Source organism: Engystomops pustulosus, chromosome 9 (genome assembly GCF_040894005.1).
Source record: "Engystomops pustulosus chromosome 9, aEngPut4.maternal, whole genome shotgun sequence".
NCBI classification, from domain to species: domain Eukaryota; kingdom Metazoa; phylum Chordata; class Amphibia; order Anura; family Leptodactylidae; genus Engystomops; species Engystomops pustulosus.
The window spans coordinates 96,793,198-96,819,850 of NC_092419.1; the positions used below are offsets into that span (position 1 = coordinate 96,793,198).

General features: G+C 43.6%; 1 protein-coding gene across 1 annotated transcript in view; it reads left to right on the forward strand.

Annotated features, from left to right (window-relative positions):
- The first annotated feature begins 7,186 nt into the window (after positions 1–7,186).
- LOC140077244 (semaphorin-3F-like) overlaps positions 7,187–26,653 on the forward strand; it is a 47,716-nt gene continuing 28,249 nt past the window's right edge. Inside the window, exons 1-2 of the mRNA XM_072124233.1 lie at positions 7,187–7,882; positions 11,258–11,372. Of these exons, the coding sequence (XP_071980334.1) occupies positions 11,270–11,372 (103 nt within the window). The 5' untranslated portion in view covers positions 7,187–7,882; positions 11,258–11,269. The remainder of the gene's footprint in view (positions 7,883–11,257; positions 11,373–26,653) is intronic.

Consider the following 26,653-nt stretch of genomic DNA (forward strand, 5'->3'; position numbering starts at 1 on the left):
TCACACCCAACAGTGTCACCAGCAAAGACCCCCCCACACCATCACACCCAACAGTGTCACCAGCAAAGCTTCCCCACACCATCACACCCAACAGTGTCACCGGCAAAGCCCCCCACACCATCACACCCAACAGTGTCACCAGCAAAGCCCCCACACCATCACACCCAACAGTGTCACCAGCAAAGCCCCCCCCCCACACCATCACACCCAACAGTGTCACCAGCAATGCCCCCTAACACCATCACACCCAACAGTGTCACCAGCAATGCCCCCTAACACCATCACACCCAACAGTGTCACCAGCAAAGACCCCAACACCATCACACCCAACAGTGTCACCAGCAAAGCCCCCCACACCATCACACCCAACAGTGTCACCAGCAAAGCCCTGCTCACCATCACACCCAACAGTGTCACCAGCAAAGACTCCCCACACCATCACACCCAACACTGTCACCAGCAAAGCCCCCCACACCATCACACCCAACATTGTCAACAGCAAAGCCCCCCCACACCATCACACCCAACAGTGTCACCAGCAAAGCCCCCCCACACCATCACACCCAACAGTGTCACCAGCAAAGCCCCCCCCCACGCCATCACACCCAACAGTGTCACCAGCAAAGACCCCCCCCACACCATCACACCCAACAGTGTCACCAGCAAAGACCCCCACACCATCACACCCAACAGTGTCACCAGCAAAGACCCCCACACCATCACACCCAACAGTGTCACCAGCAAAGACCCCCAACACCATCACACCCAACAGTGTCATCAGCAAAGCCCCCCACACCATCACACCCAACAGTATCACCAGAACCCCCCCCCTCACCATCACACCCAACAGTGTCACCAGCAAAGCCCCCCACACCATCACACCCAACAGTGTCACCAGCAAAGCCCCCCCACACCATCACACCCAACAGTGTCACCAGCAAAGACCCCCCCCCACACCATCACACCCAACAGTGTCACCAGCAAAGCCTCCCCACACCATCACACCCAACAGTGTCACCAGCAAAGCCCCCCCACACCATCACACCCAATAGTGTCACCAGCAAAGCCCCCCCCCACACCATCACACCCAACAGTGTCACCAGCTATGCCCCCCAACACCATCACACCCAACAGTATCACCAGCACAACCCCCCCACACCATCACACCCAACATTGTCAACAGCAAAGCCCCCCCACACCATCACACCCAACAGTGTCACCAGCAAAGCCCCCCCACACCATCACACCCAACAGTGTCACCAGCAAAGCCCCCCCACACCATCACACCCAACAGTGTCACCAGCAAAGCCCCCCCACACCATCACACCCAACAGTGTCACCAGCAAAGCCCCCCCACACCATCACACCCAACAGTGTCACCAGCAAAGACCCCCCCACACCATCACACCCAACAGTGTCACCAGCAAAGCCTCCCCACACCAACACACTCAACAGTGTCACCGGCAAAGCCCCCCACACCATCACACCCAACAGTGTCACCAGCAAAGCCCCCCACACCATCACACCCAACAGTGTCACCAGCAAAGCCCCCCCCCCACACCATCACACCCAACAGTGTCACCAGCAATGCCCCCTAACACCATCACACCCAACAGTGTCACCAGCAATGCCCCCTAACACCATCACACCCAACAGTGTCACCAGCAAAGACCCCAACACCATCACACCCAACAGTGTCACCAGCAATGCCCCCCACACCATCACACCCAACAGTGTCACCAGCAAAGCCCTGCTCACCATCACACCCAACACTGTCACCAGCTATGCCCCCCAACACCATCACACCCAACAGTGTCACCAGCAAAGACTCCCCACACCATCACACCCAACACTGTCACCAGCAAAGCCCCCCACACCATCACACCCAACAGTGTCACCAGCAAAGACTCCCCACACCATCACACCCAACAGTGTCACCAGCAAAGCCCTGCTCACCATCACACCCAACAGTGTCACCAGCAAAGACTCCCCACACCATCACACCCAACACTGTCACCAGCAAAGACTCCCCACACCATCACACCTCCTCCTCCAGGCTTCGCAGTGGGAACCAGGCCTGTAGAGCAGGGGTCCACAAACTTTTTACATAGGGGACATGGGCCGTAGTTTGGGGACCCCTGCTGTAGAGTCCATTCGTCCACCTTTTCTGCGTTGCAAAAAGACACGGTGGTTGGATACAAAGATCTCAAATTTTGACTCGTCAGGCAAAGCACAGATTATTCCTGGTCTAATGTCCATTCCTTGTGTCTCTTGTGCTTGTTGCGTGTCCTTAGCAGTGGTGGTCTAGCGGCAATGTTATCATGAAGCTGCTGCACAGTCTCCTCTTACCAGTTGTTGTAGAGATGTGTCTGCTGCTAGACCTCTGTGCGGCAGTGACCTGCTCTCTAATCTGAGCTGCTGTTACCCTGCGACTCAGATGAATTTATCCTCTGCAGCAGAGGTGACTCTTATCCTCCGCAGCAGAGGTGACTCTTGGTCTTCCTTTCCTGGGGCGCCCCTCATGTGAGCCAGTTTCTTTGTAGAGCTTGATGGTTTTTGAAACTGCACTTAGGGACAATTTTTTGCAATTTTTTTTGCAATTTTTTGCAATTTTTCGGACTGACTGACCTTCATTTCTTAATGTATTGGTGGTCACTCTTAGCTGCTTTTTCTAGCCTTAATAAATATCCTACCAGTCTATTCAGTAGGACCATCAGCCATGTATCCACCTGCACAACACAACTGATGGTCCCAACCCCATTTATAAGGCAAGAAATCCCAAACCTGACAAGGCACCCGTGATGTGAAAACCTTTCCTGGTGACTACCTCTTGAAGCTCATCAAGAGAAGCCAAGAGTGTGCAAAGCAGTAATCACCGCAAAACCTAGAATATAAGACTTATTCAGTTTCATACTTTCATAATTCCATGTGTTAATTCATAGTTTTTATGCATTCAGTGTGAATGTACAATTTCTATAGTCATGAAAAAACTCTTTAAATGCAAAGATGTGTCCAAACTTTTGATCTTTACTTTATGTGGTGTGGACACTTCTTAAGTACCTGTGCAAGCAGTTTGCACTAGAAAGAATGTGCAGAGTCTGACTGAAAACTGGTGCAGGGGCCTTGGTAAATGTGCCCCTTCGTCTTTGACCCAGGTACCTGACCACACGGGGGGCTGTGATCCAGCTGCACAATTTGCAACGAGAGTATGGCGCCCATAGAGGTCTATTGCACCCAGACACATTGGGGCATATTTACTTACCCGGTCCGGAGTAGATCCCGAAAGTGCATTGTCTGACGACAATGCACTGTGGGGCGGTTCAAGAAGATTGTGTGCCCGATATCCTGCATGTGTCATTCCCTGCTCAGGTCCGTCAGAGTTCGCTATCTTCCTTCCGTGAGCACACAAGGAAGGTGAATGAGGCCTTTCTCCAAATGTGTCGCCCTCTCCCGTCCCCAGCACCGAAGACTGAAACCCTGAATACTGACAAAGTGGACAAGTTAGGGTTACTGATTTGGACCGCTGCTGGTCCCCACAAAAGTTTCAATATTTACAATGGTGCTGGCATCTTATACATGTCCATATTGGGATCTATAAGAGGAAACAATGCCACAACTAATATAAGACTCGCTTCTCACATAACTATTCATGTGGATTTCTTATCTGTATTAATATCATTATTCAGCTACAAAGCAATGTGAACCAGGGCCTAATGTTAAATATTCGTTAATTGTCTACTAATCTGCAGTAAACCGGTTCCATAAAAGTACAAACCGTTCCTTTGTGCCCAGTTGACACGACTCATGGGTTTTAGGCGAGTAATTTATCCTTTCAGAAATAATAAACCGTTTCCAGCCAAAACATTAGATTAGATTAAATAAGAATTAAATTACTCGTTTAACTGTGTCGCACGTCAGCGCTTTCCCCGTGCCTCTCAATCCAGTCTGTTTACTAAATCTCACAATCTAAGTGAATAGATGTAAAATTTTGGCTCTTTTTTGATAACGATTGTTTTGTTCTTTTTTTTTTTGCGTTACGAGGAGCAGAATATAATAGGACATCCAGGATTTTATCTCGGCACGTGCAGCGTCCAGGCTTTCAGTTTTCTTCTTCTTCGGAGATAACTGCGGAGAGTCATTTCTTCCACAGGCACAGCATGGCATGCCAGCAGTCAGGATTGTCACCCTTATCCATATGCTATCTAAGGATAAAGAAGGATGCAGCATGCACGCAGGCGCCCACATATCCCCCCGTCAATGTCACCATCTGCTCGGAGGACGGTGGGATGCTGCTGCCTTTTGAGATAAAACTGTTTTGAACTGGTTAGTGATTTTTTTTTTTTTCCCCCTCTTCTATTCCACCATCCTCCCCTCCCCTCATCTTTCGCTCCCTGCCAGCTTGCGCTGCCTGCTTGTCTGATTCTTATCACTGGCTCACTATGCAGGATTAAACACGTTAACAGGAATGTTCACTTAGGGCCAAATACACCCTGAAAAAAAGTGGCCAAATAAAAGGTGACGTATTGAGTTGAGGTTCCCCACCTCCTTGTTATTTCTCATGTATTTACCAACCATCCAAGTGACTCTCAAGGAATAAGAGCTCCGCTGCACCTACTTACGCTGCCATAAGTGCTTTCTATTGCACTTGTCTATGATCTCAGTCATCCCCTTGCATTCCCTAACATTCATTATTTGGCATGGTCCAAGCCTTGGCACTCTTCTTTGTCTCTCCATTCCAGCAGAGCCACTTATTTGCCATCTAGTCGTGTCATTTAGAGGCAATTATGAAAGACTCTGCCTTCTGCATTCATCTCCGTTCTGGTTGCTCCTCATCTTCCAGTTTCTTAATTAGTGTAGGTGTCCTCTTCAGTAAACTGGGCAAGAGGGCAGCATCCTCTCCAGCGTCTCAATGGGACAGGCGAAATTGTAGGAGTGAGTGACTTAAGCTCGGCTCACAGTGGGAGCCTTGATCACTTTATGAGACCCTCAGCACATTCCAGACTTTTGTGTCCCTTCTATCCAGAGTTTGCATTGTTGGGGATAAAGAGAACGGAAAAAGCGCAGCTCCCCTCGCGGCATCTTAATGTTCAAGCCTAAAGGTACTGGTCATGTAGTGCACCTGTGTTTTGCATGCAATGGATTATACTGTGTGTTATTCCTTTTCACCTTGTAGGTTGCTGGAATCCATGAAATAAGCGGAACTGCTTTATTCCATGTAGGTAGGTGATATTGGGTTTCATGGTTGCAATTGAAAGGATTAAATACTATGTAGAAGCAGATGTGTATATGAACCAAAATGTCTTTATTATTATTATTATTGCATTACATATAGACAATACAGAGTAAAAAAAAATATAAAATTAAAAAGAACAAGCACTCCCTATCCTCACACCATAATTTAGTCATGTAGAGGCAAACTGGCTGCCAATATGTAGTCTTGATAAATCGCACAATGATCAACAATGCACAAGTTCGATACTCTGTAGAATAATCCACTAATGAAATATTTATCATCTAATCAAGCTAAAAGGACTGTAGCTTCACTAAATTATGCCATTATTTTTCTTACATAAATCCTATATTTTGGGTCAACGCTAACATAACCTTTTGGTTTTTGACTTGAGTTACATCCACACAACTCGGATAAGCTTGGAATTTTCTGCTGGTGATTATTTTGCAGCTGGAAATTCACAACCTCAAGAACCCTTCATCCCAATGGGAATGTTTCACCCTCTGCAAAGAATAAAAAGTGCAGGAATATTCTGCAATATAAATCCTAAAGCATCCCGTAGGTCAGACGTGCAAGAAGTTTTTCACGTGTCCTGTTGGACTCTGATCTGCAATGGAAAATCCACGGCGTTATCTGTCATACATTTTGACACAGTTTTATATATAGTTGTGTATTTCTGTTTATATTTTCACAAATCCGTATCCAGATGTCTCCAATCCTGTGCCAGCCTCACATCCGCCAGGTATGTCAGCTAGCGCAAGGTTAATGTACCCATTGTTACAATTTAGTATCCTCCAATTCTTGGCTAGGCTGGATTGCTTAGGCTTTGTTACATTGTCACTCTGCTCTCTGTGTTCTGGTCTCCATCCCATAGAGACTTTCTGATAAGCCGTGTGTTTAGAATTCCTTGGGGAGGGGACGAATGTGTTTGGAGTTGTTTCTATGTAATGCCATACACACGGACCTCCCTTTTACATGTGTGACTGGAGGACCTGGTAGCTTCCTGGTCCATTAATACCATAGCTATTAGATCATTGTAATCTATCTCATCAAACGACACTCTGTTTTGTCTGGATGACACTCATTCATTCCCGGTAATCGAGAGGCCGCCAAAAGATTATTGTGCACCGTGTAAATGAAGGCGAATTAATAAGGTGATTTCTAGTTAATGGTTTTCGAGATTTCATTGAACCTAAAGCCATTAAGAGCATCTTTATCGCGGCTGGTTGCTATGCTCTGTGTCCAGTTATTTACCATGTCTTGGTGTCCCGCTGAGGCAGAGAATAGTCAACAGCTTCCAGCACAGAGCGTTCCCTTGTCTTGGCCGGGGGTAAAGGCTACTAAGGCCTGCACTTCCATTGCCCTTGATATGTCTATATTATGGATGAAGCTATAGGATAGAAATCCAGCGCACTCAGTAGGGAGCTTAGATGGAGGGGGGAGGCTTGCGCTGCCAGCTATGTACCTGCTCTGTATATAAATGGACTGGTTGACAGAGGAGAGGATTGGCAAAACAAAGCAGAAGGGGCACGCCAAGGTCACGAGAACATGCAAAGAACAGAATATGTAATGAGTCCTTTCATGGGCACGCCAGGGGGACTCTCCAAAAAAGTTGCAGCCACAAAAATACTATAAAAGTGGTAATTGAGCTAAGAAGGCACTTAGCGATATCCCTCCATAGACAGCCTCATGGTCTCCCACTAGATCTATGTGGGGTGTAGTATCTTTTACATTGTTGGCATGTCAGAGGTTAATTGTATGGTAATGGAAACCTGTAGTGTTCAGGGCTTCATACATTGCTGGTAGCCTCCTCTATTCCCCTCCTCTATTAGTCCTACTACTTTAACTCTTTACACTTCTCCCCTTACCCCCTCATTTAGTCTCTCAGGTGTTTGAGCCTTGTTGCTCCTCATCTCATGCATAATCTTTGTTCTCCTCGTTCTGACTCTCCTTGTACTTGTGATTTGGAATCAGGTAGTTAGCTCCAGTCTTATTCCTTCCCTTTAATCTTCTCCCCTCCCTCATACCTCTGGCTTTGCTTGTCCCTCCCTCTGTGCTTACTCTTATTCGCTCTCCCCCTATATTCCCTCTTCTCTCTCTCTCTCCCCCTTTTCCTTCTCCCTCCTCCCTTCTCCACTGTTTCTCTCCCCCTTTTCACTTGAACAGAATGGAAAGTCGAGCTGTCAGGTTCTGTCACTCCGGAGGCTCCCTCATACAGTCACACATTGCTCTACCCACATAGCTGCACAGATACGGCGGCTCAGTGTATGGAAACCTGCCCCGTCCTGAGCTTTTATTACTGGATATAAGCTCCAAGAATTGCCAGAGACTTTTCTTTCTTTCTTCCCTTTGGAAATCTGGAAGTGTAAGCACCTGCAGAGTGTCAGCTCTTGCTCCCATCTGCCTGCTTGTTTTGCCTCTTTGCCTTCCCTTCAACTTGTCAACCAACGAAAAAAAAAGTAGTGACTTCTCTCCAGGCGGAATACACACCTGGGTACACCTGCCAGGGGGACAAGCTCGCATGTCGCCTTCAGTCATCACGTATACTTCCCGTAATGCACATGTCGAAATGGTACAGAGTCCTATCAGCTGATTGGGGATATCTGCCTCCTACTCCCTTATCAAACCCGAACACGCAAGAGCATATCTGAGGTATGTACCACTTTATCCTCTGCGAATATTGTGCGTACTTCTATTAGTGACGCATTTTTGTAATCATATTTTTCCTTTATATTGTTGCTAAGTATTTTATTTTTTTTGTTAACTTTTAGCGAGATGTGAGATGGTCTCGTCTCTCTCTTCACTTACCTTGGGATTATAGTCCTAATGTGCCATGATTGCTTCCCCATGTGTCCTTGTTATATTGTCTGTTCTCTATTGATTTTCCTTCTCTCGCTGTAGTACAGTAGCTTTGGGCTTGCTGTTTCTCCATTCACACCCTATTCCTTGTCTTATTTTACTTGTCCTTCTCTCACCTTTTCATAATTGACAAGTTCATCTCTGGCTGTAAGTCTCCTCCCTGTCTGTCTCCTTCAGCTTCCCCCATTAACCTCATCCCTCCATCCTCTGTTTCATTCTCACTTTCTTCCTTTTCTTTCTTCTATTATTTTCACTTTTTTTTTTTGTCTTCCCTCCCCTGCCTTCCAACACGTTCCCTCTCCCTCCCATCCAACCTCTTTTGTAAGTTGGACAGAGATGGGAAAACACAGAGCTGCTCCGTATCTAGTGCCTGGTACGAGGTGTCCCAGGTTTGAGAGGTGGTGGTTCGCTGGATTTCTACAAGTTTTTAGGAGAAGCCAAACTGACAGATTGGCATCCTAAACCCTGAAATCATATCTCTGCCAAAAATAGAGAAATTACACTCCTTAACCCTCCACCCCCCCCAGTCACATGAGAAGTGATTTAAAAAGGAAAAACTCATTGTCTCGTCCCTAATGTGCCGTTTCCTAGAACCTTTTTGTGCACAGAATAATGAGAAACTGCGGACGTTTACTGCAGATTAAATACTTAATAGGTTTATGGGAGCTAAATGCTTTCTATAATGGATCGCGTGTAGTTGCATTTCCCAGCAGGTATCTTGGGTAGTCATCAACGTTCTGTAATAACCCTGAGATGAAGTCTCTGTTATTTCTGCTTCTTGTACTGTGCGATTTCCCTTTAAGGGATGACAGAAGCGTAAATTTGGCATGGTGAGTCCCAAAAACACGACTGGCAATAAATCATAGATTATGTCGCAACCAAGGAAATTTCAAATGCACACGTACCAAACACAAGCACGGAATAGGAAAAAAACCTAAGACACAAATAAAAGTCATTTCCTATAAGAACCCTCACGGATTCTAAAAATACAGCGTCACTCCCCTTGTACATCCTTCTGAAGGACACCCTGTTATAAAGGACTTCCTTTTTACCGCAGTTTATTCTCACGCTCCTTCCCTTACACACAAATCCCTTGAAAGCCTAAGGCCGAAGGTACAATTGTGTAATTTTTTTTTTTTTTTTGCATTTGCATCCTAATTTGACCCAGAACCGCTATGCCCAACACCACTTCCTGCTTATTGTTAGTTATAGAATAATTTCAGGCTTCTACTTCCAGGATTTTTTTTTGTAACGTGACCACACAAGAGATAGGTTTCTACCACAGTCACTTTTTGGAGAGAACGACCTCTAATCCTTGGTCAGATTTAATCATTGGAAATCTATATCTATGTGTATGTAATATATATATATATATATATATATATATATATATATATATATATATATATATATATTTATATCATGATAATTAGTGCATAGTAAAAAATATGTTACCATTTTAAGTAATCCAGTGTAGATAAGGGTTTTCCCAAAAAGCTGACGGTTGGAGAGGTTTTGGGGTTATACTTGTTATAATGGTTGATGTGAAGTATTAATGAAACTCCGGGAGCTCAGCTATTCCTCATAAGTCAATTGGTTGCTTCAAATAACTTATTGGATGTGTAGGGTCAAAAATTGATCTTATTTTTGATTATATGGCTGCACAGAGTGATATTGTGAGGGCCCTGCCAATAAATATTGATATGGAGGCAAATGCTGGAGTAAGCTGCTTCAATTTCCTAGTTTTGGGTTTCCTTCCTAGAGGACCTGTATATGTCTCTCTCGCGTTCCAAAGAATTCATTGTTGAAAGGTTGCCTCGTTCCGTTCCTCTGTTCTTTGTCAGATTTAGGATTTAATTGACAATTGTTTCTATGTGCCTTCATATTGTGACATTGTCTATGAAGTGCTGTCACACTGTGCAGGGACACAACATTTTAGACAAGAGGAATAGTAACGCCTGGTTGTCATATTATTCATAACAGAGGAAAGTCACAGTGTAGATGTATTGGAAATGAATCAGAACTCCTATTTTTGGGGGAATGCAGACATTTTAGTGGAGGCGACAGGTCCAGATACAGGAAGTCTCCGGGTTACATACAAGATAGGTTCTGGAGGTTTGTTCTTAAGTTGAATTTGTATGCAAGTCGGAACTATATTTTATAATTGCAACCCTAGCCCAATTTTTTTTTTTTTGTCACTTTTACAATTGGATTTTTAAAAATGTAGAATTAACAATCGAGCTTAATTACAGACACCTGTTATAGCTGTTTATTGTAGCCAAGGGCTAAAGTAGAGTAAATTACCAACATCCAGAGGTCCGTTTGTAACTAGGGGTCGTCTGTAAGTAGGGGACCGCCTGTACATTAGTTAATTGAGTGGTATTTGCTGACCTCCCTGTTCCCATCAACAGATATTGTAAGGATTGGGCATGTTGGATTCTAACAGGCCCGATACTTTGTTCCCATGGTAGATAAGTTGCATCCATGGGGATATGGCCTCCGCTTAACCTCCTCAAAAAAATTGCCGGAGAAATGGAAAACGTCCGCATGGCGTTCAGTCTGGCGTGCGGCAAGTTTTAGGCTTTTGTATAATTTGTAGTGAAGAACTTTTATATAGAGAGAAAGTTCCTTGTATGATGTATGACGCGTCAGCATCTCATTATAGATGGAGACATTAGCTGGTGCGCCATTCGTGCTCCCGCAGGGCCCGGGACATTACAGCGGCCACATAACGCGGGGCTTACGTATTTATCTGCCGTCATTAGGTGATCCTACTCTACACAACAAATGAACAGATTTCCTCCTCATTGTCTGCCCGGGCTCATGATTCTGGGATGCTTATTTTTATCACTTTGACTAATGTCCGCATCATTTTCCTTTTTTTCATTAGAAGGAAAAGGGATATTTCCCGGTACGTCCCAGCACTGACAGGACAGATTAGATAAGTGCATTTTCAGCAAACAGCTGATTTGTTTCTATATTAGAGCAATAAAATCTCATATCCTGCTATGAGTCGCCCTCCCGGTCAGTTTGATTTACGCCCTATTTAATTGTCCTGTAAGGTGATCTGTCCTTGAGCCTTAGCGCAGTGAATGGGATATGTGTCTTTATTGTGAGGTTACTGTGGGAATGCCAGTGTTTAAACTTTGTGTGTTGTCCTGTGTCTAGGTTAGTGGCAACATGCTGGTGTCTGCGCTGCCGTCTCTACTACTCCTGCTGCTGCTCAGCTTTACTGTCAGGACATGGACCTCCAGACCAGCACGTGTCTACCTGTCGTACAAAGGTAAGAGGACATCACTGTTTGCATGATCTACACAAAATGGTTCTTTCTATTCTACAATTCCATGAGCTTTGTCCTGCTGCCACAACCCTGACGTACAATGCATTTACACTGGGTGTATATGGGAACATCAGATCGACTCTAAATCTTCAGGATTTTTCCACACTATGAAATATAAATCGCTATCCTTCATTATAGCGGAAGTTCACTGTTCGTAAGATAATACTGATATTTTCGTGTACGTCTATGTCAGCACGGATGATCCGCAATGGACTTGCGAGTGGAAAATCCATAGCGTTTGTAGAGTTTTTTTCTTCTTGTTTAATCTAAACATCAACAATTTATGCGGCATTTTTCTCTGGATGATTCCTGCAGGTGTTTTCCTTTTGACATTCAAAATTTAGGAAAACCCCCTGCAGGTTTCCTGCAACGTAATATTAGCTACAGCCCATCCCATGTGAGCTCACTGCACTGTTACATCCGATTATTGACCTCTGTATCAAGTCATTTTTTCGACAATCCAAAGTTGATATGGTTGGTGTGTATGGTTTGTTTATAGGGATAATCCTATATTTTGTATGTTTTATCAAGATATTGTCCTTTTATTATCTCAGAGTTTAACTCTTTATTTCTGTTGGCTTCAGAGCTGAAATCTACCAGCAATCTCTGTGTCTGCATGGAGCTTAATTGAAGGATTTGCTTCTGAGACATGGACTTTTTTTTTTTTATAGGCTCTGTGCATTAATCTGATGCGGGGTAAAATAATTGTAAGATATTACTATATTATAGGACCCCACAGATCTGTAAGGATTAGTCTCCTTGGAGGTATGATATCTCAGGGGATAGTGAGTAGTGGACATTCATTTCCGTTGTAGGACATGGTAAAACACAGTTCGGATGGACTCCTAGGGGCTTTGAGGTATTGTGTCGCCGCATGACAGCCAATTATAGGACTCAATTAGGAGAGTGCTGTGATATTGGAGCTCAGGGACTGTTTTTAAGGGGATATGTGTGTTTCCTGGAGGAAATGTGAGGGTTGCAAGGGAGCTATGCACAGGTTATGAAGATGTTGTGGCTGTAGGACAGTATCTGGTAATGTGCCTCTGGGGTCTATTCAGTCTAATCACAACCAATAGTGCACTACCGAGACGCGTTCACAGCTGTCCACAATCTTAAAGGGGATGTCCAACATAGACACAGCATCTTTAATGCAGCATGGTGTAATAATAGTGAAATAAACTTGCCTCATTCCTCTGGTCCAGTGCCAAAGGCCTGGTTCTGTTTTCTGCTGCTCTCTGATTTGGCTGTTTTCAGGTGACATGCCACTTCAGGGGGACCTCTTATATGGCCCACCAATGCAGGTCACCTTTGGACAACAGAATTAGAGCTGCAGGAGTCCAAAATGGGCCAGCGCTTTACAGAATCTGGAACAGAGCGTTCCGGAAAGTGTATTTGACTTGCCCTAGGTGATGTTAGAGCAACTTTGTCTTCCAGAGTCATGAGTTCAGCTCTGAAGTAAGTTATACAACCTTATCTCCGTTTATAAACAGACACTTTAATCGATTCCCCCGATGTAATGATATTCTGAGAATTATTACAGCCATCAATTTTCATCAGCAGAAGATGTATTGTGCCGTGTGTAATCTGTGAATGGGATGCAGACTGCCATAAATTAGTCTGTGGTCTGCCAGTCAATAGCAGGGATGTCACAGGGGAGGGAGGAATGTGAATTTTCTGTGTCAACCTCTCCGTTTGTTTGGGTTACTACAGACGGAGGTAGTTGCAATTGCTTTGAAGGGGGTTGTCATTTATGCAGTCCCTTTAAATCTTTCTATTTTTTTAAACTATATATATGTGTGTGTGTGTGTGTGTGTATATATATATAACTACATTAACTCTATTGTATATAAATGACAACCACCTACCTGTAGGAAGCTGCGAGTTCTCGTACTCCAGGTATTTTGAGGACAGACACCTGCAGCGTACACAATTTCGTAGCTGACCTCCCATGTCAAACGCCCCCAGGGGACGATGCTACAAACCCATCTAAGAGTCTCCCTTATTGCCTGTGATAAAGAAAAGTGACCAGTGTGTGGGTGACCTTTTGCCGTAGGGTCATATAAGGGAAGAGATTACCTTGTGTTTTTGTGTGTATTTGACTTCTAACCCTTAAAGGTCGCAGAAGGGTGAAGAATTGTCTCCTTATGTTTCCTCCTGGAGGAATTTGGAGCCGGGTGGTGGGGGGCGATGTTGTCGGACTCTCGATATTGACATTATTAAGGGGTTTGTTGAAACAAAGAGAGGCCATTTAGCACCCATCCTTCCATAAACAAGCTTGTGCAATAAAACCGCACGCCCTCATTGTCACCATTTTGGACTAATGCGCGGGCCATGCCATCTTTACAGCTCTTGGCAACCGTTCGTACACACACACACAGGCTTTCATGTTACAGGCTCTGATATGGCGAATTAGTATGAAAAGGACGCAGGAATGACCAGACGTGGGACATATTTTGAGCGTGATCTTCCGAAACGGGTCGCGTCCTCGACTTTGATGACACCAAGAACAAAGAGGAAAGGGCAGTTGTCCGGATTTTGATGTACTTTTGTTCTTGACGAGCAGCATCCCAAAAATATCACGGTTACCTCACCGCGGCCACGGGGGCCTATTAATAGGGAGCACTGAGCCCCGCTATCTGTGTGTGACAGCTGGGTCTTTATCCCTGGAGTCGCTGGGTGTGAAGCCGTGTGCTGCGTCTCCACAGCAGGCAGTGCCCGGGGACACCCCCTGTGTGTCAGAGTATAAATCCTGAGACATCCTATGTGTCAGGCCATATCTATGTATCAGGAGGATGAGCTCACAGCCAGTGCATTACTGGAAGCCAGGCATGTATGCAAACCCGCCGGCTTTATGAGACATTTCAGCAGACATGTGCCAGCTCTCGCTGACAGCACGGACCTCTAAGCAATCCCCCTACATTGTCGTCTGCAGCACATAACTTATATACAAGTTGTTATTTTAGTAGTATTGGGGGGGGGGGGTTCCCTATATTAGTTATTTTAGCAGTATGGAGGGTTACATTGATATATATATATATGTTAGCATTCCTCCACCCTTGTATTGATTGGAATTGCATTATCATCATTATATGGATATATTGTATTCCCTAATATGGAAGCCGCCATGTTTTTTCCAGTTCTTGTGAACCTCATCCAACAGCTGCAATAGCTGGAAGATGACACAGGCCGACAGATGTTCGAGCCCCGGCAGGGAAAATGTGGTATAAGACCACCTGCACACATGAAGGTTTTGATGCCGAATTTACTTTCATATAGTGTTGTGTGTGGGTTTTGTTTAAGGGTGAAATATTCAATAAAAAAAATGAAATCGGCAGAATGATTCCACATTCATTGCATAGATACATTTATATACAGGATAAATTGGCAACGTGCACATGATATTTTGGTTAAACCAGGGGCACTTGCTCATAGAACCAGGCAACATGACTGCAATAATCATCTTATATGTGTTATCCATGGCCTCCTGCTTTCTAAAATGAACTTTTAAGGGAGGAGTATGGAGAGGGGTGTTACCAGAGCCCCTTTGCTGCAGATTCACACGGTGCCGGAGCATTTCCCACCTCAAGTCGTGTTCTGAAACGTCCTCCACTGCTGTGACATTATATTAGGCAGAGGGAGCAGGAGAGAGTGTAAAGTCTGTGAAATTACCACGTGGAGGGGCTCTGGTATGCCCCCCAGTAGCCCTTCAGGCTTATTAGCATACTTTAAAAAGTTTATTTATTTATTTATTTATTTTTTTAAGTAAGGGGGCAATGGATAACGGACATAAGAAGATCACCATAGTCACACTGCCTGGATCTATAAGTAATTTTCTCTGGTTTATCATGAGGATTTTGATGATAGATTTGTACTGCACACCTTTTGGGCAAGTTTTTAGGAAGGAATAGGGCTGTATCTAAAGTGCATAGTTATAAAACCTCTGGTAAACTGAGAAGTTGTCTTCTCTGTTGGAGTTGTACAAAGTTGAAAAAGGATGCCTTTTGGGGTTTTTTTTTCTGGCTCCTGTGCCTGTCCAGTCCCCACCCACTTTACCGGCCACCACGCCCACTCCATGCCCACATGGCGTGTGGGTGATGTAGTCGCTGCAAGAAAAGTGGCATAGAAGCAGTGATCCCCCCATAGTGCGTATGGACGTCTACACTAAATGGACAGGGGTTTTCCATAGATAGAAGAAAACTGGTGCATCAGTCATGACCTTGCCCCTGGTGCACTAAGATGCTCAAGAATAAATGCAATTTTCACAAAGATGACATAAAAGCTACTCATGGTAAACTTATAAAGTATCCTAGCACTGGGGACCTGGGTTCCAAGTGCCATCCAGGTCAACATCTGCAAAGAGTTTGTATGTTCTCTCTGTGTTTGTGTGGGTTTCCTCTGGGTCCTCTGGTTTGCTCCCACACTCCAAAGACATACTGGTAGGTTGTTTAGATTGTGAGCCCCGTTTGGGGAAAGGGACTGATTTGGAAAGCTTTGTGCAGCGCTGCGTTATCTGTGTGCGCTATATAAATAAAGGAATTATAAGAATTATTACACTATGGTCAATTTACTTGTTTGACAATCGGTGGACTCCTTTTAGGTCAAGTTCACACGTTGCATCTGAATTCCGTTTATAAACGTGATTCTAGCGCCGTTGGGAGGAGCTGCGCTAGACCTAAACGTTTGCATTCGGGAACCCCCAACTGGAAGGCTACTGAAAAGTTTGTGTATGGGAGCAGCTCTTTCCCTCTGTGCTTGAATCATGTTTCTAAACCCAATTCAAACGCAGCGTGTGAACACGGCCTTAAGGTTCTGTTTACTCAGTAAACAGTGAGATTTCCAGCCCCTTCCTCAGTAAAGACACCTGTTCAGCCTTGGAAACACCTTTCCCTTCATCTGATATATTCCAGGTATATTAGTGGGATCCGAATTGAATGGTATCTCAAAATTTGCATCTGTCTCCATCTAACCCATGAAATTTTTTTTTCTTTTTTCAACATTTTTTTGGGGTGATCCCAAAAAGTGCAGCTGTCTGAATTCCTGAACCAGTTTAAAGGCAGTCTCTTAGCAGCCCTATATGACTTGGATTGGGGTGAGGGATGGTTTATTATGTATAATGTACACATTTTTTTCCAAATCTTGTGCATAAACAACCAGAGATCCTCGCCGGGTCTCGTGCGCCTTCTCTCCTCCCGGACGTCAGTCTCCGCCGGTCACGATCATTCCCTGGACAGTGGTTTTCTGACCCACACGAGAGCGGGGACAACCTATTACACACACACACAATCTTTGGAGGTCTCGGTAATAAGGCAGAACAGAAAATCTCCATTGTTGTCTGTTACACTAATGCAGTGTGAGCCGTAACAGCTGCCTCCTGATAAACAGTATATGCTGGCACTAGGTAACCTAGAGGTCCCCCGGGAGAGATGCCCCTTTCCTCCATATGGAGGATAGAAAATAAATAGGGTTGAGAATGTCCAAATGTGCAAATCCCTCTTAATAACTCCATGAATGTAGCTACAATGTTTTGTAACCAAAGACAACTACAAAATATTCCCCCTATTAGTGGTGACACTGGTGAGAGCTATGCTGTAGGGTAAGCCTATTAATGCCTTGTGTGCTGCTTTTTGTCTGACCATGAAAGCCGTTTTATTGTCCTGTGTTGTGCGCTTGTATGTCCTGCTGCTACGCTTGACTTTCCCTCGTATGTTTGACCGGGATTGCAAAAGAGCAAATTTTTTTTCCCCCTCGCTCCAAATAGGGGCCACGAAGGAGACATCTGTACAATTCAATTGACTTTTTGCTCATTTTTGTGTTTCGCAAAAATAAAGGTTTTAAAATTGTTATAACTCTTTGTGTGACGTTTTAAAGGGAACCTGTCATCAGGTTTTATCCCATTTTGAATGGCATCCCTTCCCCTCAGACTCTTCTCTTGTTTTCCTTGGTTCAACTTGAGAGATTTCACATAAAAGAGGGAATTCTAGAAATTCTACTACCTACCTCATATCCCACCTGAGGAAGGTAGTAGTTGCAAAGTATGGTTGGAAAAAATGACATTTTTCAGCGGCCTCCTCGGGTAAGATATGAAATGTCCTTTCTAAAATTCCCTATTAAGAAATAATCTCCTTCGAAAGGTGAAAAGGAGCAAAGAAGAGTCATATTTTGCCTGAGAGGAGTCAAGTTTAGAGGCCACGTGAGGAGAGTCACTTTAGTACCATGAAACATGCTGCTGGTGCCATAATAAAGATAATAATCTTGTCTTTCTCTTCGCATCAGTCTTGTGATTCTATGAGCTAAAGAATCGTAGATACAGGCAATTGTAGAAATACAGGCGGTCCCCTACTTAAGGACACCCGACTTACAGACAACCCATAGATACAGACAGACCCCTCTGACCTCTGGTGAAGCTCTCTGGATACATTACTATAGTCCCAGGCTGCAATGATCAGCTGTAAGGTGTCTGTAATGAAGCTTTATTGATAAACCTTGGTCCCATTACAGCAAAAAATGTTTAAACTCCAATTGTCACTGGGGCCAAATTTTTTTCAACTTAAGAACAAACCTCCGGACCCTATCTTGTACGTAACCCGGGGACTGCCTGTAGTTGGAAATGCAAGTTGCCTATACAAATCCAATTCCGGTTCTGTAGCTCTGTAGCCACAGTCCTGATGCGATCTGAAAGATGAGATTCTTATGTTCAATATCATACAAACAGCATGTTTCTAGGTCTATAGAACTGAAAACTGGCGCACAGCCCTTAGTAAATGCGCCCCAATGTTTTTACTCTGTAATGTCTTATTTCATTTGTATATTTGCGCATAATTAAGCGCTCTGGAATTTGAGGGTGCTATATAAATAAAGATTATTATTATACCCTAAGTTAGGGGGCTTGTAGTTTAATGGGGTAAAATCTGTTAACGTCTATTAACACAAATGAAAAGAAAGTTATCAATAGGTAAAGACTCCTGAGCAATAGGAGGCCCAAAAAGAAATGGGAGAAATTGCAGACGAGGAAGACACCCAAAATTCATTGCAGGTCAGCAAATAGCGCTTGGCCGTTCCGTATAGAAGGGATGCGGGTTATGCTTGTTCAACGCCAGCAGCACATGTATAATTTCATTTAATGACCGCATTAAGACCATCTATGGGTCAGTGGGAAAGCCATGGGAACGTGCTCCATTATGGTCCATCCTGCAGGACAATGACTGCCATTAAAGTCAATGGGGCCGTCAATATCACAGACCCTCCATTCAAAGCATAGACATTTATTATACCTCGGCATTTTGCGGCAGATTTCACCCTTGATCACTTATATTAAGGGAAATCCTGCTGCATAATCTATTCTATACTCAAAATCTGTGTCCCAGTCTCCACGTACTGATACTTGGTGATCTCTCATTCACTTTGGTCCTGACCTTTTCAGATTTTTACATTCGCAGCCTGAAGATCTGCAGCACAAACATATGTTCACAAAAAGCATTGAGGTCACGGTAATCCATGTTTTATCATGAATTGTGGACTGTGGAGTCCTAGCCAAAACATGCACGGGTTGTTCCCTTACACAAAAACTTTTCTGACTTCTCGTGTGAAAGTAAAGCTTACTGACTTGGACTTGGTCAGTAGCTGCAGGGAGAACAGTATGGTACAAAGAGTGTCCCAATATTAGGGGGGGTCATGTAACCCTTATATGTTCTCAGCAGTCACGGTATATGGTAAGATGTCAAAAAGCTGAATTTGGGAAAGCTGGATGCCAAGTTGTCATTACATCTTCTTATTGGACATTATGCAAAGTGATGCCTTAAATGAAATATTCCATCAAAATACATTATCATAAACCAGGGTCCATGACTGCGGTAATCTTCTTATATTTGTTATCCACGGCCTCCTTCCTTCTAAAATCAATTTGTAAAACTATGCTAATGAACCTCAGGAGTTCCTGGGGGGAGTTCCCAGAGCCCATATGTGCTGCAGATTTGCAGGCTGTTACACTGTGCAAGTAGCACATTCCCCTACTGTTGTGTGTTGAAACTTTGTCTGCTACAATGAGATTACACAAGGAAGGGGGAAGTGCTGAGGCAGCAGGGGGAGACAGAATAACAGCCTTTGAAGCTACAGGATGGCAGTGCTCTTTAAGGCTCATTAGCATAATTTTAAAAGTTGATTTTTTTTTTTTAGAAGAAAAGAGGGATTACCACAGTCACGGTGCCTGGATCTATGAGAAAGTGTCCCTGGTTTTTCCTGATGGATTATGATGGGAAATTTCCTTTAATCCCTTTATATAGTAACTAGATGTATAAAAAGTCTGGAGGAATCTGGGTGACACAAAGAAGCAGTAACTTTCTGTTGTCACTTTAGGAAAACAAGACGTCCGAGATAAGAAACTTCTGACTTTGTGCCAGCTTCATGTTCTGTTAGACGAAACATAGACACAGGGGGGGACAGAATTTATCATTTTTGACAGAAGTATCACATAACTTTTTTTGTTTCTGTGACCTTTAAATGTCACTTGCCAATGTTTGCGCAGATTTATGATCACTGTCATAGGGTCAGGTCTTGGCTTGGGGAAAAAAAAAAAAAGAACTATTCACTACCCACCCCGTCTGTATTATTTAAAAGAAAAATCTGTAATCTTATAATATGTGTCTTGTACTAGCGGATGTACATAATAGGGAACAAACAAGCTCCTGCTGTCGGATCCCATCGATCTAGAACTGATCTTGCTGATTTTGCTTATTTCTCGCAAAAACAGCTCCCCTCCTGACTATGTGGTAGTGTGGGGTATTGCAACTATGCACTAGTCATCCCTATACGACTGAGCTGCAATACAGCCACAAGCCATAGTCAGGGGTCATAGTAGCTCCGGCTGCTTAGACATTGTTGCATATTTTTCCCATCTCTCTGTCACAGAACATTTCAGCCACTTCCTTGTAGAAGTCTTCATCAGTTTCTGTAAACATGAACCTCTTCTTGAAAGTGTCACAGAGCGGCTCTTACATAATAATTTCTTATGCGTTAAATTCCTTTTAGAATATATTGAGGTTTGCAGCCCACCGCTCTTGTAGTATCTCTATTTATATGTTATATTCATGACATAATATCACATCAAGGCAGTGAAGTGTCCTCATCCCCCGAACAAGCAATAACAAGAGAGTTTTATTAATACAAGACAGGGGTGAACATAAACTCTCTGCTGCCTGAGGGAAGCTATACAAGGGCATCCCCCCATTGTCTCATCCAGTAGTCCTTTATCTTGCTGCAGCCTGAGGCAAGAGGCTTAACTTGCCTCATGGCTGGGGCACCCCTGCTATAAGGTGTTGTACTGTTGTGACGTGACCCCCCTCCCCTCTCCATTGAAATACACGGCGTACGGGCCCTACTACAGGGGAAAGATGGGACATGTCCTATCGTGTGGCACCGGATGCTCCATGTGGCCATTGCCCTCTATGGGGGACCTATGAGTGGCCGAACGCTTGTGGTTGTACATATGTCCCCCATACGAACGTGTAAATGCGGCCTAATTCTGAGTGTCAATGACACACTAAAAAATGGACAATGTGCACCGTTATATACATATTGTGCTGCACATTGTACAGCATAATATGTATTGAACATATGTGATTTATATATGATGTATCTGTGATGTGTACGTGTATATGGTGTATGTATATACTGTATGTGTGTATATATGCTGTATGTATGTATATAGCACTGTGTGCATGTATATGCTCTATATATGTGAGCATGAGTAAATAAATGTGTGATTGTACCTGTGAGTATACAAATATGTACATTTTTTAAGTGGGAAGGGGGGGCTCTAGCCTCTCCTAGTTGCGCCCCTGTCCATGATAACTTATTCGTTACTTTCTTGTGACATATAGATTTTCTATAGCAAAGTTCAAAACTGCCATGACTATTGACCCCATCAGCTTCCAGTCTGATGTTATAGATGTAAGATTTGATTGTAATCAATTATATTTTTAAAAAGAATAATTGAGTTTGCCAAAAAATCTTCCCCAGAATGAATATTATGGGGAATACAGGTAACCACCTGACACTACAGGAGAGGTGAGAGGTTTCCATGTTCCTGTATGTGCTCTCTGTGATGAGACGCCGCTGCTCGGACTGTATTAGATATGTGTCACACCCCAGACTCGCCAGGAAAGTTTCCCTTATTGTAATTAATGAAGATACAGAAACTAATTTTGGCAAGCTGGGGATTCTTTCTTTTTTTCTCTTTTGACAGAAGTCTACGTTCCCATATGTACACAGACAGCAGCGCCTGTAAATGTCACCCAGTGTGTGGTAGAGCGCAGCGAGACAGCAACGGATTAGAGAGACTGCGGCAGAGACAGAGAATGTGATCAGATGGGGAGTTTCACCATTTGTTTCTCATCTGTGTGCGCCTGCCTTGTGCACTGTGAATCTGGAAAGGGGCCACATGCCAGACAAAGGATGCCTTATGATGGGGCGAGAAGAAGCGGGGAACAAAACCCCTTCCACTGTAATAAAACATGAGAGAAAGGTGACCGTGTGCACTGTGCAGAATATAATAATGCTTGGGAAACATTGTACAGTGCAATTCTCTAGCCTTTTAGATATGAGGATGACCGTAGTGTCAAAAACAGCGCCACACCTGACCATGGTTTGTGCCGGTATTGCAGCCTCATAGTAGGAGCTTAATTGCAATACTACTCATGACCCATAGTCCGGAGTGGAGAGGAGTTTTTAATTTCCAGACAGTCCCTTTAAGCATCAGATTCATACTGGAAGACCATGTTTGGCTGTGGGACTAATATTCTGTCCTGAAAACATGATTACATCACAGGTCAGTAAGGAAATATGGCCGCCACATGCTCCGTATTTCGCAGCCCTTTGCCCAGTAGTCGTCCTTTACTGTCGAGACTTAAAATTCTTTTCAGCTGTTTCGTATATCCGCATCTCCTGATTTCTCAATGCAAATCGGCCTAGTCATGCAGTAATACACCCCCCATGTCACTGCTTAACCTGGAAGACTTGTCCTTCAGGAGTCACACAACAATGGTCGATGGAAATGGAGGGGATATGGGAGGATGAGTGAGTAGCACTTCTGCCTTGCAGTGCTGGAGTCCTGGGTTCAAGTCCCACCAGAGTCAACATCTGCAAAGAGTTTGTATGTTCTCTCCGTGTTTGTGTGGGTTTCCTCCGGGTCCTCCGGTTTCTTCCCACACTCCAAAACATACTGGTAGGTTGTTTAGATTGTGAGCCCCGTTTGGGGAAAGGGACTGATTTGGAAAGCTCTGTGCAGTGCTGCGTAATCTGTGTGCCCTATATAAATAAAGAATAATTATTATTATTATAGGAGGTGTCAGCTGATACCATAGGGGTGAAAATTGAGCTGGGGACGTGGTAATATCCCTTTAAGAACTTGGAGGAAAATGCTGACACTTTTGGTTGATTGTTGAAGTTTCGAGAACAGCGCATTCTGCATCCTAGGAAGGTCGGACTACAAATGATAACAGCCGGAGGGGTAAACAACGACGGGATTTCATTTGTATTTCAGTGTATTCTAGTCCCTTAACTATTATAATAAAGTTTTGAGCCAGTTCCATGGAACTTTTTGCTGATATATTAGAGAATTGCGCTGCCATCTCTGCTATAAATGAGATTTCCTAGTGTACGCCCCATAGACAAGAGCGAGCGCTGCGGTGTATTCCTGCCAGCTCAGCGTTTTTCCTATGCTTTGATTTTTCCTTTTTAGCTCCTGTTTAGATTATTGTATTACTCAATCAGTTTGCCTCATTTATTTGATTGTGTTTAGCTGGATGGCCGGAGGCTGTCGAAACTCCAAATCTGGTGTGTCTTGTTCAGCGCAATAACCTGCACGTCCTGCCGGGTTGGAAGTACAACTACTGCTCTTCGTCTGAGGATCTATGATTATTCGGGACTAATAAATTCCTGCGGTATTAACAAAACTTCCTATATGCATGGATTGTGCCCACAAAAATGCTGACGCAGAGTTCTCTGTACACACGGCCTGTCTGTGAGGACAATCCAGACCCATGAAACATGTTAAAGGGAACCTGTCACCAGATGTTACCCTTATTAAACTACTAGCCCCCGCAGGTAGGGTATGAAATGTCTTTTATAGAATTCCCTCTTCTTTTGTGAAATCTCTCCCATTTACCTATAAAAATCTCCTTCAGGTTTAAATGAGCAGAAAAGAGTCATATTTTGCCTGACACATTTGCAAGCTGCAGGAGGAGTATCACTTCAGATGCCCCTATCTTCAGTTCTATATCACCTAGGAACATGCTGCTGATGTCATATTAAAGATAAGAAGCTCATCTTTCAGTGGTTGTGTGAGCTAAAGAACTGCACATACAGGCACTTACAGAGTTAGAAATGTGAGCTGCAGACAAAGATCTAATTTTTGCCCCTTTTAGCTGCCTGTATCTCTGGTTTTGTAGTTCCTCAGTACCCCAAGCCTGATGTGATCTGAAAGATGAGATGATTCAATATGTCCGGTGGTGGAGGGTGCAGCCACACGTTCAGTTTTTCTGATGCTGTTTTTGGAGCCAAAATCAGGCGTGGATGACAATGGGTCGAGACAAATAAATGAAAGGTGCTGCTCCTCCTCCTACTTTTACTCCACTCCTGGTTTGGACATCAAAAACTGCATCTGATAACTGAACATGTGATTGCACCAAGATTTGGCTTGGGATTTGAGGTTGAGGCACCCTTTCCCTGAGGGAGGAGGTGGTTTGTATGGTGGAGGTAGGTAGGTTCTTGTTTTTTCTATTTTGAAAACAAAAATTTTTTTTTGTATAAACTGTTAATAAAAATATTTGATTACTAAAAAGAAATGAGATTATTGTCTTTAATATTCTAACAGCAGCATGTTTCTCGGTACTATAAAACTGAAGTGGCTTCTGAGCCTCTAAACTTGACTCATCTCTGTTAAATGTGGCTCATTTTCTCTTTTTTATAGGAATACGTACAAGATTTTGCATAAGAAGGGATTCTAGAAAGGATATTTCATACCCTACCTAGTAGATAGATAGTTGAGATATTCAGGGCACGGTGCGTTTGAGTTGCATTTTAAAACTCATTACATCAGCTGAGGAGAGGTGATTTGCCTAATTACATTACTATTAACATTTGCGTTTACAAAACGCAGTGTAAATGCGAGGTTTAACTTGTGTGTTAACAATGTGTTTACAAAGCACACTCGTAAATGCATTGTTAACATTGCGTTTACACAGCATTTTGTAAACGCAAATGGTAATAGTAATGAAATTGGGCACATCACCTCTCCTCAGCTTTCCATATATTGTGCATGGATTGGGTCTGCCCCGTGTGAAGGCAGTAAGTATATCGGGCCTGTATTGTATTCCTCACACTCTCCTTCACATTCTTGTCTAATCTCATCCGTGTCCAATAGTTTTGAGTAGAAAGGAAAAATGCGGGGTGAGGAATTCTCCATCACATTGGTATGTAACCCCATTAGCTTCTTGCCCAGGGTAGTCCTGATGATTTCGGTGTATCTGATGGGCATCCGCTCTAGAGCGGGTATTACACGTTCCATCATGGACATTGATGTTGCACTTTTGGTTGTATTGATAAGGATAGAAGAGTAACTTCTTGTTCTTTGCACTTGTATCGTAGGGCAGGTAATTATGCATCGCTCCCATCTCCTACGGATATTTCTGGGAATGACATCGCTACAGCTGGAATGAGAATTCATAGACTTTACATCATCGTACATAGGTTGCCGTTGGCTGGCGGTGCCTTGTTTAGAGGAATGTGGCCCCTTTTAATTAATAATTCTGTCATTATTTATTATAATTTGTGTGTCCCACTTGGCTCGAGGTTTTGTGTGCATCTGTTTTCGGGACATCATCTATCATCATCGTGTATTCCAGGCGGCACATTGAGGCCCTAGTTGTGTATCTACAAGTAATGAGTAATGGTGTCATGCAGGCCTCTCACATAATTCATGAGTTAATTGGCAGGACTCTTGGCTGATTTTAGCAGACTGGTTGTTTGACTGTGTGTTTCTCACAGTGTGTGTAGGTACACAACTATTTTAAGTTATTTCTTTGCGTAGATGACAAATGAAGAAGTTTTGTTAGTAGACTAAACTATACAGGGTTTATATTCTGTCATACATGTCTCTGTATTGGGACTTACAATGGTAGATTTGTAATTACTTCCATGCTTAAAAATGCTTTGCAAACGCCTTGTGCTATCGCACCCTAGAAGCCCAATAGTTCATATAGACCACATGGTTCATTCTCCAATTGTCACCCCCTTAAAGCCTACTTGGGCACACATTTCTGGACCTCTAGCAGCACTGGAACATCTACCATCAAAATCCATCATGATAAACCAGGAGCACTTACTCATAGATCCAGTAATCGTGACTGTGGTAATCTTCTTATATTTGTTATCCATGGTTTTCCCTTCTTCTTAAATGAACTTTTAGAATTCTGCTAATGGGGATGTTACCTGAACCCCTCTGTGCTGCAGCTTCACAGGCTGTTACATGGTACAGAAGCACTCTCCCCTCCCACTGTATGAGATTAAAGCAGGCGGGGGGAAGTACTGATGGAGCAGTGGGGAAGAGACAGTGTTACAGTCTGTGAATCTATGGTACGGTATCACTCTGGTGACACCCTCCCAGAGCCCTTCTGGGATGAACTTTTAGAATTATGCTAATGGGGATGTTACCTGAACCCCTCTGTGCTGCAGCTTCACAGGCTGTTACATGGTACAGATGCACTCTCCCCTCCCACTGTATGAGATTAAAGCAGGCGGAGGGAATAACTGAGGGAGCAGTGGGGAAGAGACAGTGTTACAGTCTGTGAATCTATAGTACGGTATCACTCTGGTAATACCCTCCCAGAGCCCTTCAAGACACCTCCCAGAGCCCATGTGCAGTTGTACTATGTTAAGATATCTATCATAGAAGTCAACTTACATGAGAATACTAACACAGTGAATGTTGGAATTTGTTTCTATTTCTTGTTATTTTCTTGCATTCAAAAATATGTATATCCATTTATACCATACTGATGATATAATATGTGATTAATGTGTATTTAAAACCGAATAAAATGTGTTTTAAAAAAAAAAAAGATATCTATCATGCCCTCTTTAGGCAAAGTTTTGAGGTTTAAAGGTATAACCCATTCTAAATAAATATACTCCACAAAATTCTGAGTTTATAGAATGGGTCCCTATAATGC